The sequence below is a fragment of the Eucalyptus grandis genome, chromosome 5, assembly GCF_016545825.1.
Source record: "Eucalyptus grandis isolate ANBG69807.140 chromosome 5, ASM1654582v1, whole genome shotgun sequence".
NCBI classification, from domain to species: domain Eukaryota; kingdom Viridiplantae; phylum Streptophyta; class Magnoliopsida; order Myrtales; family Myrtaceae; genus Eucalyptus; species Eucalyptus grandis.
Genome location: NC_052616.1, coordinates 9,953,964 through 9,969,231, shown reverse-complemented (window position 1 = coordinate 9,969,231; position 15,268 = coordinate 9,953,964). Strand labels below are relative to the sequence as shown.

The window sequence follows — 15,268 nt, the reverse complement described above, 5'->3', positions numbered from 1 at the left end:
GTAAAAGTTTGTACCATTTATTATTCATATGTTTTTTAGAATTACCTCCTCGTTGAGGTTGAGGTGAGTTCTAGATCACAAATCTAGGGCTTGCTCAACCTTAGATTCAAAATTTGATGTCCAAGTTTGCCAGCCAAGTTCGATCTTGATGACAAAGGAGCGAAACGACGGCAAGATGGTGGATTGAGACGATGGTGAGGTGGTGGTTGTGGGGTGTTGTCCCCCTCAAAGTAAAAGGGAAGAAGAAGTAAAAATAAAGGAAAAAGAAAAAAAAAGAAGAAGAGAGGGGAGAGAGGGAAGAAGAGAGGGGCAGAGAAGGAAGGAGAAGAAAAATTAAAGGAAAAAGGAAGAGAGGGGGAGAGAGGGGAGAAGAGGGGCAGAGAAGAAAGAACAAGAAAAATTAAAGGAAAAAGGAAGAGGGGGAGAGAGAGGCGACACCATTAGGTGAGGGAGGTTTCTGGCACGGTGGGTCACTGGCGACACGTGTTGCCCGGTAAGTGAGGTGAGATTTTGACACATTAAAATTCCATCTCATATTGAAAAAGTATTAGCTATATTTAATATGCTAAGGAGGATATGTAACAAATCACTCAAAAATCGACCCGCAGCAATGTGGCCCACCAAAATTTTGTCTCTTTCTCCCCTCTCTCACGTGCTCTGCTCTCCATCTTTGCAACCCTACATCCATTCCCCTCCCCTCTCTCCTCTCTCTAAAATCTTTGCTCATGTTCTGACACGCCTTCTTCAATTCATCTCCTTCGAGCTCGATTCTGTGATCTCTGCCCGCACCCCATCCATCCCTCACCTCCTTGACCCTCGAGCCTTCCCCACCTTCTCCGCAATCGCAACTGGCGACCTTGACACCGGCGAAAGAAGCACTCCCAAATCTCGCAGTCAATTCAGGAGCTGCTGCGGTTGGTTTATAAGCCGAAAACCAGCTCGACCCGGCAGTGCAACAAAATCGGTTAGTACTCGCACGTAGTCGGCAAGGATGACAGGTTCTACTTCTTGTACGACAAGTCCAACACACTAATCGTAATTCCGGAGTCCCCGAAGGTTACCTCGGGAAGTTGTCGCCTAGGATGGATTAGAGGTGATGGCGGTGACATGGTTCGTCGAACTAGAGAGAGCAAAGCTAGTCATGAGTTGGACATGAGTGCGTGAGAGAGAGGGGAGGGAGAGAGAATCTTGGTGGCCTCGATTGCCACGTGTCGACTCTTGGGTTTTTTTTTTTTTTTAAACATATCCTACTTGCCATATTAAAAACAGCTCATATTTTCTCATATTTACTCGTCGCGACCCACTCGGGTCTTTGTCACGTCTTTGTCGAGTCAAACGCAAGTCTTCCTTTGCATGAATATTTTACTGGCATCTGGTAAAACGCAGTTGTTTGACACGTCTCCTTTGGGCGAGTCGTTGGCCAAAGTCTTAGTTTAAGGCGTATTCGCTAAACTCTGAATGGGACAAGGCACAGCCAATTTTGTCCCGATTTCTCTTCTCGCCTCGTTGGAGGCAGAAGAGAGCAAAACAACTTGAGTATCCCAGTCAAGAATGTCCTTCATTTACTTAGAATAAAAGGTTTTGCAATAATTTTTCTGGAATGGATTGGCTCATAATTGGTTCATTATTTTCTGATTTGTGTATTTAGGAGGACTACATCCAATTGCAATTATTTATTCCTTGTTTAAATTATATCTCGAGTTTAAGCTCATGAATAAATTAGATAAATTTCAATGGGGAAAATAGAAAATAAATTCCTATTCCCTTCGGTTGAAATTTCCTCAGAAGGAAGTTTTCTTCTTAAGTATCATTGGCCAAAACTTTCATTATTGGGGCTCACATTCTTTTATAGAGAAAATTCTAAATAAGTACTTTTTTTTGACATAACTAAATAAGTACTTGAAGTACCCTTATTTTCTCAAATATAGATTTGAAGTAAACCTTATTTTAAATAAAGATTTGAAGTAGAAATTATCTTAAATAAGGGCTTGAAGTGCCATGTCAATCTCAAAGAAGGGCCTAACCTCACCAAATGATCAAGGGTATTTTTGTTATTTGCTTTTTTCTTTCTTTCTTTTTTCCTTTTTTCTATTTTTTTCCATAAAAAATCTCAAAAAAAGAAAAATAAAGTTAATAAATAAATAAATAAACACACACACAAATAATATTAAAAAAAAATTAGGCGGGTGGGCCAGCTCTCTTGGATGTGGTTGCTGCATCGCTGCTGGTGAGGCGATGGCCAAAGGCGGGAGAGCTAGCCCTCCCACCTTTTTTTTTTTTTTTTGCGTTTTTAGTTTTAACTTTATTTTTCTTTTTTGAGTTTTTATGGAAGAAAAAATAGAAAAAAAGGAAAAAGAGAAAGAAAATAAAAAAAAGACAATAAATGATGGAAATGCCCTCAATCATTTGGTTAGGTTAGACCTTTTTTTGAGACTAATATGACACTTTAAGCTCTTATTTAAAATAAAGTCTATTTCAAGCCCTTATTTGAGATAACGGTGGCACTCTATGCTCTTATTTAAAACAATATTCACTTCAAGTCATTATTTAAAAAAATGATGGTACTTTAGGGCCTGATTTGAAATTGTCTTCATCCCTAACATGTAAAATCTTTTACCACCTTTGTCATGGATTTCCATGGTGGGAAGGATGGTGACCAAGAAAGCAATGTGGTTTTTGTTGGGTTTTGTTTCGACAAACAAGAGTACATGCATAGGTAGAATAGAATCAAAGTTTTATTCGTAGCAGAAGGAAAAACGTCCATACATGTATTTCCTTAATATTGTTCGTCCATTTTAGTAAAAGCACATAGGAGTAATAAAGAGGTTAATCACATTATCCTTGTACCATGTTCAAAAATTTGGTTGTGATGTTCTTTAGATTCTGATCACAAATGTCTAATGTCCTCGTAGCATGGTTCTAACGTTCTTCAGATTCTGACTACGAACGTCTGGTCTCCTGGTAACATTGATTCTGACATTCTTCTAATGTGTTTGGATTCAAAACGCAAATGCCTGGCATCTTCGTAATGTTGGTTCTGACATTCTTCATATCCAAGCCACAAACATTTGATCTCTTTGTAACGCGGGTTCCGACGTTCTTCAAATCTAGCCTCACAAGTGTTGAGGCTCTAGTTCAGACACACCATTAATCTTGCATCAAATAGTAGAGAGAAATTGAGAGAGCTTACCATGATAATCGTGCTAGCAATTGCTCTTGTGTCTGACTATTTGATTGATCACTATGATCTCCTCAATCATTGATCATTTTGTGATATGCTCTCTCAATAACCTTTTTATAACCAATCCCAAATCTCATTGAAATCGGGTCATTGACTCTAAAACCGTTTCAGATAATTAATTTGATCGTAACATTTGAAGGACGTAAATTCTAATACCATTTCAAACACTAATTTGGGCATTAATTATGTAACTAGAACAAAGTATTATTCTAAGCATTAATTTGTAACCGTTACAAGTCTTTATTATGGACATTAACTTTGTAATTGTTACAAAACTTTAATTTGACCGTTACAACTGAAACAAAACATTAATTATTTTGAGATCATTTCAGATTATTAAGGCCTTGTTTGGTAACCGGTCAAATAGTAAAAACTTATATTCTTTTTGCTCCGGGGAGTAATTTTGGAACATAATCGTATTTGGTAAAATTTTGCTCTCGGGAATAAATTTTTATTTTTTTGTTCCCAAAAGTAGATTTGGAATAGAATCAAGAATAAAAAAAGAAAAGTTGATTCTTGTTTCCGGGAACACTCCTATAATTAAGCCTATATTTTCTCTTTTTATTTTCTTTTTTCTTGTTCTTCTTCCCTTTTTTTCTTCTTTATCTACCGCCACCACCGCGGTTGCTGTCCACTACCGTCTGCCGTTCACCACCTATTGCTGCCGGTTGCTAGCAACCCGGTCCATCGAGCTCGCCAGGCAAGCCTAGCCACCGGTGAGGCCAAGGCTTGGCCGATGAGGGCGGCGATACTCCGGTGAGGTCATCAGCCACTTGAAGAAAAGAATAGGAGAGAGAAAGGAAAAAAAAGAAAAGAAGAAAAAGAAGAAGAAAAAAGTAATAAAATTATTTAAAAATTAAAAGAAAATGATTTGGAGTATAAATTTTGAACACAAGTACCAAACACAATTCTATTCTAAGAATTGAAATTTTGGATAGATATCAAATGTTTTAAAATGCTTAGAAATTGTTCTCGGGAATAGAATAAAAAGAATTATTTATGATAAGAAATTATTCCGAGAACAAAAGTCTTATCAAATGCACCCTTATTGCTCTTTCGTCTTCCTTATGACACAAGTTTTTGGACCATGAATAAGGACAACGACACACACATATTTATTCTTTGAACGAGTGTCTTCTTCATCGACTTGTATAATCCTCACGACTTGCGCCCTTATTGCTCCTTCGTCTTCCTTATGGCACAAGTTTTTGGACCATGAATAAGGACAACGACACACACATATATATTCTTTGAACGAGTGTCTTCTTCATCGACTTGTATAATCCTCTCGACTTTCTTGTGGATTTCCATGGAGGTGCCTTTCATGGTTGTCCCGACCTATTTTTCGGGTGTGAACCACCTAGGGTTTGGCTAATGGATTGTTAAGCCTAGACTTAACTCGGGCTCTCCCAAGCCCATACCAATTCGCGACTTAGGTTCGAATTCTTAACATGCAAATTGATTTTATTTAGGAGTCGCCACTAATCGTTTATGGTAGGTCGATTAGACACCTAAGTAAAATAATGGGAGAATTACTTTACTCCTACGAACCAGAGACTAAGGGTGCGCATGGTAAAATTTCTGAAACAGAAATTGATTTCGGCCGAAATGAATTTCTCAATTTCTATTCCTCGGACAAGTTTATGAGCAAAGAAACCCGTTTGATAACTACTTAAAATTTCTATTTACGAAACAAAATCCGTTTGATAACAGAAAAAAAATTTCTATTTCTAGGAATAGAACAAGATGTTTCAACAATGCATATCTATTTCTAAAACTAAAAAGAATTAACTTCTTTAACATTGGCATCATGCGCAAGGAACGTTGTATAGCATAAAACATTTTACAAAAGAAAAAAAAGAGTTCTTTTTTTCTAGACTTGTCAAAAATAAAAGAACCTAATAAGTTGGCTTGCATGCGAAATTAGTGGAAAATTGAGATGGAAAGCAAGACAAATCTTGCTTGCTCTTTGCTTCAAAGACAAGTCGATCGAATCATGTGAACTTTATAGAAAACTAATAAATATTTCAAATGCGATTGCTTCGGCAAGAAGCTGAGACAATGATATGTCATTTTTAAAGGTTACTTCCCCACGGACTCCGGACGGTTTGGTCATACGAGACCAGATCGTCACTTCGGGATTTTAGCGAGTTCCAATCAAAACAAGGCACAGCTGCACCGAGGGGTGCTTCAAGCGGTATAACAGAATAAATTTGCGAGTCGAGTCTTCTGAAAAACCATCTCTACAATGACAAACAAGCATGAGAGGCCTCTTGCATTTTCGTCTACTATTGGAAAAGCTCCCCTCGATGACATATTTAAGATGTACGTAGAAAATGCGAGAATCTCGCTCGTTTTCCGGGGCGTACAAGAAGCGACTCTCGATCCAATAAATAATAAACGTATAAATCTACTACCAAAACGGCCCCATTCAACTATAAGACTAAGGTATGTACAATTCAGATTTCATCTCTGATGCGTCTCATCGGTATGTCAAGTTCACTTTCTTTCTGGCAAAGTCCTCGAATGTAAACATAGGATCTCACTCATAATCATCTTCATCATGACAAAAATCGGCTTCGTCCTTGCAATCAGCTTTGTTGATAATCTCAAGCCCCACATTCAGGTATCTGGAGTACTCGTTGATACCCTGATACAAACTCTGATAACCCTTGAATGCAAGGATCTATTCGGGCACATCATCGGTGACACTATCAATGCCTTGCCGTGCAGAAATGACCCTGTCCAGGGTCTGATCAGGCATCGTGATTCCAGCAGTCTCCATGTTTGCAACAATGGCTACTGCAGCATCCAATTCTCCAAGGTCAAGACACAGTGAGATGATTTCGTCATATAGAGGACTGCAAAAGAAGAGGGAAACCATTTTTGTAAGTTGGATATTACAGCCTCTTTTGCTCCTTCAAGTATCTAAGCATCCATTATAGTTCCCCATACTTGGCAGGATTTCGTCATGCTAGTCCGACAGAAGAAAAGCACATTTTGAATTATTTCCTACTAAAGAAGCACGGAACGTGTTAGTATTTAACATGATCATGTATTTTCCTCTGTCCATTCCTTTTCATCTAACAAAAATACAAACATGCATGTATCGAGGCATTTTCTGCTCCCCTCAATAACATAGAGATGGTAAATGTGTAAAGAAAAATCACCTACTCTTTTCATGTTAGTTAATCTTGACCCTAAAATTAGACGAATTTGAAGAGAGTATCCCACATGTCAAGTAGCCAAAATTTCAAATAAGGCCATGAAACCCACACATGATTGATTTAAGAAATCCATTTCAATAAACTTTCAAGAGATTTATGATGTTGAATGCGTTGGTACTCCATGAATATAATATACCCTACTCTACATCAAAAGAAGCAATGGGACCACATTCAAATGATACACGAATAAGCTTTCACGTTAGACTTATGAAAAGCTGATCATATTGAAATGGAGACCCTTTCTCAAAAGATGAAGAGAAGGGGCAGAGTATGCAGCAGCATAACAAATAAAGCATTCAGATCATGGCAGGCCAAGAACCAATACAGATGAAAATGAAACTTCTAGATCATGATACGACAAGGTAATGAAAATCCAATACCTCCCAAGCACATAACCGAGACTATGTGTAGTTTGCAAGATCTTCAAGAAATCAAAGGCTAAACATGTTTGGTTAGGGCAAAACAACTAACATTTGGCGTTCTACCCAAACAGGACACGCAATCATACGATTATTCATTCAACAACCTTCTTACTACCGTAACCCACTATCCGATTGAGGATTCTAAAACGACGAACCATCGGGATATTCAATTCCAAATTCGAAAATTACCTAGAGCACCGAGATCCGATTGTGGCACCTGTCGATTAACCTCCGGCGAGTCCACGATCCCCTCGTCAGGAATCTTCGAATTGAGCTCGGACCCAGACAACGGCTCGATAGTCCTCCTCGCGGAACTTGCGGAGGACTCGATCGAACGGCCCCCGGTCTACGAGTCGGCGGCGGAGGTTCGACCTTGACGAAGTCGATGCCGCCGGATCAAACGAAAGCGGCCGACCCGATCCTCCTCGACGAAGTTCTGCTGCTATTCGGCAGGAGAGGCGCAGCCGACGGCGAATTGCTAACCGGCGTCAGAGAACGACGCGGGTTCGGAGATTCACAGGAAGGGCCGCGGGTTCTGATCTCGGAGACGAACCCGAGATGGGTTCGACGCGATCGGATCCGGCGGAGTCGTCGACTGCAGGGAGGACGAAGTCAGAGTCGACGGCGAGGTGAGCGACGATGTCACCGGCGAGAGGGCGGAGTTGGAGTCGACGGCGAGGACGGACGGAGTTGGAGTCGACGGCGCTAGGGTTTTTGGTTGAAGGTTGAGGAGAAGGAACGCTCAAATAGAAAAACCCCGTATGATGAATGAAGAAGGATGCCCAGATTGGAGAAAAGGAGAAACAATTTCTATTTCTGTTTCAGAAATAGAGAAGCTAAAATTTTAGCTTCTCATTTCTTCTCCAAAACAATTTCTGAAAGAGAAATTTGAAACAGAAATGAAATCATTTGCGTTCCAAACGGTTTGCTTTCCAAACTGTTCTAAGCGAGAGAAATAGAGAAATTGAGAAACAAAATTTTACCACGCGCGCCCTAGGGTGCGGAGACTTGATTACATTAGATTTCTCTAATGCCCTTTCACCATTCTTTTTATTTTCAAAAATGTTTGGCAATTGAATTGATTTTAAATAAACTTCCTAACATGTGAGGTGATCATACACATGTGCGCATACCACCAATTTAACACTCAATAAAGCAAATGAATAAATGATGCGGACTTACCTCAAAGAATGAAAGATCTCGCAATGTTAATTTAGAATTCACATCAATGATCCCTAAATATGATTTTCAATTAACACGCAATTTTTTGTCTTGTTTTCACTTAATTAATGAAAATCATGCAATATGCAATGCATGCCACTAATTTAACATGAAATGATATGACATGGCAACATGACTTAGCTATATGATCTAAGCAATATGACATAACTAAACATGTAGTCTATCCTAAGCATGAGATGATTTATTCTAAATAATTTTTTTATTTTCCATGAGATTCGAAATTAAAGAAATGCGACATTTAAATATGCAATCTAAATTAATCTAATGACTTAATTCTAATGATGGGGAAATTCTAATTAAATGCACCTAACAAAAATCACTAAATGACGTGCATTGTATGAAACTAATTCTATATGACGTGGACATGATTTTTTTATTTTCCTAATAAGCATGCAATCTATTTAGGAGAAATTATCTAAACCTATAATATGCAATCTTAGCATGCAATGACGTGCAAAGAATGCTCTAATTTATCCTAAGACAAATTTTATTAAATTTCAAATGATCTATAGCTAGATTAAGATTCTATCTAATTTAAACTAGGGATTAAGTCATATTAAATCCTAATTTAAACTAAGACATTATCTAAATCTAAAATGCCATTTATCTAAAAAAAGATGATCTAAAATGAAACATGCAATTCTAATATAATATGCACAATGATTTTTTTTTATGTTTTTCTTTAATCTCGAAATACCTAATTAACATGCAATTCAAAAAAAACTAACAACCTAAATGAATGCATTTTTTTCTTTGGATTTTTTATTTAAAATTCATAATAAGATTGCAATCCTAAATATGCAAGATGACAACAAACCTAATCCTAATTAAGATTTTTTTTTGATTTTTTATTTTACGAAAATAAGATTTGACTCAACCAACTCGACGATAGAAATCAAACAAAATATAAGATTGATATCCAAAATTGGCGAACCATATCTCGCGCATGAGATCGGGTTCCAATTTTAATTTTAAATCGCGAATCAAATCTCGGGCTTGAGATTGGATTGTCGATTTTATAAGAGATTGCGAGTCGGATTTCGGGCGCGAAAATCGGATCACAATCTCTAGCTTGATGGACTATTTCATATTGGGATATCAATAATACATTAAGGAACAATTCCACTAAAACAGAATATTAAAGAAATAATAATAACAATAAAAAATAAAAGAGAAACTACCTAATCTGATTTTTCTTTTTTTCTTTTGCGTTTTGCTTTCCAACCGAGGATAGTGCTTGTAGTGGCTGGTCACCAAAGGTGATAGGTCGCCGGCGTTTGGAGCTCCAGCGAGGACCGGCAACGGGTGGATCGGTAGCGAGCGGTCCAGCGGCAGCAGCAGGACGCGGGTGGCGTCGCGGTGTCGGCGACGGGAGGTGCAGGCGAAGGAAGACTCAGGCGTCGGGGACTCGGGGTGGCGTGGCGGTTGCGGCAGTCGCTACTGGCTTCGGCTTCCAGGCGGCGTCGGCGTGCGCGAATGCGTCGAAGGTAGGGCGAGGGCTGCGCGGCGGTCGCGGCTACGTCGACGTGGGGAAGGTGGCTCAGCGGTGGCACGGCTCGGGCCTACTCGCGGGGGGTGGAGCATCGGGTCTCGCGAGTTGCAGCGGCGGCGGGTGAGGAGTGGCTCCGGCACGGTAGATCGGGCTCCGAGCGAGTGCGGGGACTGAGCAGAGGGCGGTGATGGCGCGGTGCAGTGAACGGCAGTAATCGCGCGGTGAGACGGAGGAGCTTTGGGCAGTCGCGGATGGAACAACAACGTGGGCAGCGAGATTGGGGAGACGATGAACACTAGGAGTCAAATCAACCTTTTTACTTTACCTTTTCTCCTCTCTCTCTCTCTCTCTCTCTCACATTCTGACTTTTCCTTTTCTTTTCTTCTGCAGTTTTTTTCACTGCAGAAGCAAAACTTCCCTTGACTCACCTTTATGAATTTTTTTTTCCAAAGAGCTCCCCTCTTGCGCTCATACGCGGTGGCCTTTTATAGGGAAGGAATTGGATTTTCAAATTATTCCTCGAATCAACATCCGCAATATTTTTTCACAAAATTCATCCCTTATTGATAAGGATTCGAGATTAAGATAAAAATTTCTCTAAATCCAAATCTTTCAAAGCCAAATCGCAATATTTTTTTTTTTACCCATCTACCCTATCCAAAAAGATTCATATCTCGAAAAAATTGTAAAATATTATATTCCCATGAGATAATTTTTAATTATTAAACAAACACGGCCAAGCCAACCCGCTCGCTTTGTGGGCCTCGATCCATCTAATTCGAACTCATCCGCCACCAGGTCAATAAAATGCAAAAATGCAAAAAATAAAATAAATGCAATCTAAATCTATATGCTATGCAATTAATAAAAATTAACCCATAATTTCCTATGTAATAAATAAATAAACTAAATCGTCAAAATTTAGGTGTCAATAATGGTGGAAGATGGTGATTGTGAAAGCAATGTGGTGCCGTCAACGACCAATGCTGTGCCTTCGGATTGCCTCTCAGTTTACATTTCCGTACTAACTTCTCCTTTTTATCTTTTTATCAGTAGATACTCAATTGCCTATTAAGTCGAATCAGTGTAATGCAACAAGTGGAGGTTCGGATCCAAGGTCATAGATAAAAGAATAAAGATAGTAAAAAGACTAGCATTTCCCATCTTTAGAAGTGTAAAAGCATTTTGGTTGTCTACTCGCTATAAGATGCCAGGATGGAACTCTTCACCAAGAATCTTCAAGACTCCACATGAGCAATCTGCCTTCTACCATATTTAAAATTGTGAAACTTACTTTAGTACGTGAAAGTTGACATGGATTATCATGTTACAAAATATGATAACATTCATTTTGCTGAGAGTATTTTAGAGATATTTTCCTAAGACTACTTAATTTTTTTTTTTGGATCAAAAAGAACTTCTTTTTCATTTATGAAGCAATACTGGAAGAACATAATTGAAAAGTATTTAAACATAACAAATCCCAAAGACTACATTTAGTCGTTTAGAATTCTAATTAAGATAGGATTGAATAAGATATGATATAAAATTCCTAGATTTTACTATATTACCATTGTTCGATGAATTGCAATAATAAAACCGGATATTTTCATGTCCTATCTTGTCCATTATAAGGTATTTACGACTTATCAGTGTAAAATAAACATGAAAATTCAAAAATTGCGCGAACTGAATTTTTCTCGCCTAAAAGAGGGGCCAAAACGAAGGAAAAAGAAACTCGTTTTTGTTTTTTTTCTTTTATTTCCCTTTCTCGATATTTTGGCTGTAATAAAATTTCAAAATACAGAAAAAGTCTTTTCTTTTTTTCTTTTCACATTTACGGCTTATGGTTCTGCTAAAAAAAAATTCGTAAAATTTTGTTTCAAAATTTCAAAAAGTTAAAAGTTTCAAGTATTTCCAATCAAATAAGAGTTAATATGAGAATTCCAAAAATCTACAAAAAGCTAAAAAAGTAAATGTAAATGCCTCGTGATATTTATAACTCAATCTCTTTGCGATATTATGACATTCATCATATTCATTTTTATTGATAAAACTTATAAAGATAAATTATTTTACAATGTATAAAAATCGGCACATGGAATATGACATCTTTTTGGACAACTTTTTAAATTTGAATACATCTTGTTTTCAAATTGTAAAGGAAAGGTAATGATAAAACTTTAAAGTTGACTTAGACAATTATCTGATCCTTTTTCTTTTTGTTTCATTTCCATAATTCTCTTGACATATCTAAACATGGAAAATATTAAATTAGAGGAGAGGAAATAAAAACTCAAATTAGTTGCAAAAGTTCCTAAATTTATATGTTGGTATCATTAGATACTTTCTGTTTGAGATTTGTGCTGTTTTGACAAACTTATTTCCTATGAGAGTTATTAATCACTTGATTTGCATCTCAAAACATGTCAAGAAAAGGAACTTTTCATTTGGTGAGAAAAGCACCCATTGTCGTCGCCCAACCTTTCTCATATTTCCAAACTGGATCCAACTGGTCTAGCATGCATCATGACAATTTCGCAAAGGGGTAAGGCGGATAACATTGCTTCAATCTCCAAACTGAAAAATGACAAGAGGACTCTTTCTCCCACACACACGGGCACAAACAAACTGAAAGCACACCTGTCACTTCCAAACATATGAAATGCAGTAAAAAGAAAATGCGCCACACAACAGGTCCAGGCAACATCAATCCGCACACGAACAATTCAGCACACGGAGAGCAACAGAACTGTGTATCCAATGGCTTGGGCAAGTTCAATCACGTCATTAGATCCAAGCGCATAAGCGACGAGAAATAACAGTCCAACGATACCGCCAATACTAGTACTCGTACTTGTAAACTTCGGACTCCAGCTCCAGGTCCAGCTTCCACCATTCGCTGAGACGATGCGCCCTCAGGAAACACTTCGGCGGCTTTGAATTGATTGTTAGATTTGCCGATGGGATGAGGTGCAAAGGCTCTGCCTGCGTCCCATTCTCGCTCATGAACAGCAATGTCAATCTGAACTTTTGCATCCACTTTCCGTGCTCGAAATAGCCAATGTATCCCGAGCAGACGCAATCAGCCTTGTTGACAAACAGCTGAGGAACCCAAGGGGACAAAGCCGCAAAAGAATTGGCGGATTGTTTCAGCTGTTCCGGAGACTGTTTAGCTAGCGCCGCTGCAGCACATAACCCACTTTCGGCTAACTGGAAAGCCCGCTTCCAGATCTTGCTCTTGATCTTCTCGATCGGAACAGATGCATAAGGCGGGTTAAAGAGGAAAGACTCGAGATAATATCCCTTTTTGGCCATGTTCTTTCCAGCTTCCAGAGCAATGGCAGACCCCAGGGAGTGGCCAGCTAACCAGACCACCTTAGAATTGCCGGCGGCTGCAACCAAGTCTTCTAACGCCTGCACGGCAGTCTTGCAGCGAGACGAGGAGTGAAGCTCATTCCGGAAAAACTGAACATCCAGCTCAATATCTCAAAAGAACGATTCTTTCGTGAACAAGGTGCCTCGGAAGGCGACCACAAAACACGGTCCATCTGCTGAGTGGTTACATGAGGATGGCAGAGGCTTATACTCGAAGATGGCACCGAAGATAGAAGAGTCAGCCCCATCTACGAGTATGCGCTTCAACTGAAAAGCGAAAGTTTCCCACCAAGGAGGTGCAAGAGCCTGGGAACCTTCACGTTTCCCCCGGCGGTCCCGCTCTAAGACATAGGCACCTTTAACCAAAGAAGCAACAACCGACCTCCCATGATCTGCATTTTTCCTATGTTAGAAGTCCAAAGAAATGTTAGTGTCGTCGGTATGTTTGCTGATAAAGAAACTCTGTAGCTAGACTAAGCTAAATACCCGTATCATCGCTACACGCGAAAAGAAGAAAACGAAACATCGGATTCGAGAGAAGTTTAAAATGCCATATTTTCGGAAAAGCTTCTCATGCGGTCTGAACTCGGTGCCGAACGAAAAGTTGGCACTCCACACGTGGCTGCTTCTGTCCCAAAACTACGAACCGGATGTGTCCATGAACCAAATAGAGTGTTATATCACAGGGAAAATTGTCCAAAAAGTTCTAAATCTATTGCACTTTTGTTAATTTAGTTTTAAACCTTTTAATTTTGCCAATTCGGTCCTCAACCTTTTTACTTCTTGCAGATTCAATCCATCTAGCCAATTTTGGCCGAAAAATACGACGTGACAATTTTAATAATATTTTAATATTTTTTTAACTTTTTTTTTTGTTTTTTTTTTCCTTTTATTTTTTTTTTTTTTTTTTTTTTAGCTTTCTTTGCCTTTTCCAGTGGTTGGCCACCAGCCACAGCTAGCCGGCTAGCCTCGCCCGCCCAAGCGATGATGACGTTGGGCGAGGCCGCCTTGGCTTGGGTGAGGATCGGCCTCACTAGAAGGGAAGCCCTCGCCAAGGCTTGCCCTCACCCAGGCGAGTGTCGATCGGCCAAGGGAGAGGGCCGGCCTCGCCAGATCTGGTCTAGGCGAGGCCGACACTCACTTGGGAGAGGGCGAGCCTTGGCGAGGGCTCCCTTGCCAAATCCGGGTGAGGCCGGCCCTCACCTAGACCAAGGTGGCCTTGCCCGGCATCGCCATCCCTCGGCCGATGCTCGGCGAGGCCTCCTTGGCCTAGGTGAGGGTTGGCCTCACCCAGGCGTGAGCGACCCTTGCTAGTTCGTGCCTGGGTGAGGGCTCCTCCTCGCTCCTCCTTGCCATGGGCCCTCGCCTATGGCGGGTGAGGCCATCCGTCGCCTATGGCTGGTGGCCAGCCACTGGAAAAGGTAAAGAAAGCCAAAAAGAAAAAAAAAAAGAAGGGAAAAAACAGAAAAAATAATAATTCAAAAAAATATTAAAATATTATTAAAAATTGTCCACGTCAATGTTGTCGGTCCTATGTGGCATCGCTGCGTCCATGTTAGCATTTTCCAACCAAAATTAGCCGAATGGACTAAATCGGCAAGAAGTGAAAAAGTTTATGACTAAATTAGCAAAGTTAAAATGTTTAGGATTGAATTGGCAAAAATGCAATAAGTTTATGACTTTTTGGACAATTTTCCCGTTATATCACATGGCAACCGTTGAGGACAAAGTTATAACATGTGGTTTATGTTGCGGGCAAATCAACACTTGGCAATGATAGCTTATGACATATTAAAGGTCACGTGTCTAGTAAAACTCCTTTTTTGGCCTAGTATCGAGAAAAACTCTATGATGAAGTAATCGGAGATAAGCGTCCAAGGGGGGAGGCAAGTGCTCGTGGCCCATAAGGGAAGTTCGTCCGTTGAGAAACAAACTAACTACCGAAGTAGATGGAAATTACACCATAGATGCACCTTCTCAGTCAAGTTTTGTTCATGTTTTTTTTTTTTTTTTTTTAAAAGACGAGAGTTTTTTCCATGTTAAGTTATGGAAAAGTTAAACAGCTAGGACAATGCTGAGTTCTTTGCATGTTTAAAAAGTCCTGTATCACACGGTAACTAGCTATCGCCAAATAACTGAGACAAAGGTTAAGGGAACTTAAAAGGCATGACTTGGGCCTCTCGTTCAATGAGGAAAGAGAGAATTTGAGGTCTTACCAGTCAATGCGAGTACGGGCCCGAGGCCCCGAACATTGAAAATCTTGATT

General features: G+C 39.6%; 1 protein-coding gene and 1 long non-coding RNA gene across 2 annotated transcripts in view; both read right to left on the bottom strand.

The window, feature by feature from the left end:
• LOC120293538 (GDSL esterase/lipase At4g10955-like) overlaps positions 1–15,268 on the bottom strand; it is a 35,969-nt gene extending 20,701 nt beyond the window's left edge. Inside the window, exons 1-2 of the mRNA XM_039313163.1 lie at positions 15,219–15,268; positions 12,650–13,405 (exon numbers count right to left, since the gene is read on the bottom strand). Of these exons, the coding sequence (XP_039169097.1) occupies positions 12,650–12,942 (293 nt within the window). The 5' untranslated portion in view covers positions 12,943–13,405; positions 15,219–15,268. The remainder of the gene's footprint in view (positions 1–12,649; positions 13,406–15,218) is intronic.
• Positions 5,469–7,720, bottom strand: LOC104448869. Its single transcript, XR_726444.3, has 2 exons — positions 7,080–7,720; positions 5,469–6,102 (listed from the first exon to the last, which is right to left on the bottom strand). It is a non-coding gene; the product is annotated as an uncharacterized LOC104448869 (long non-coding RNA).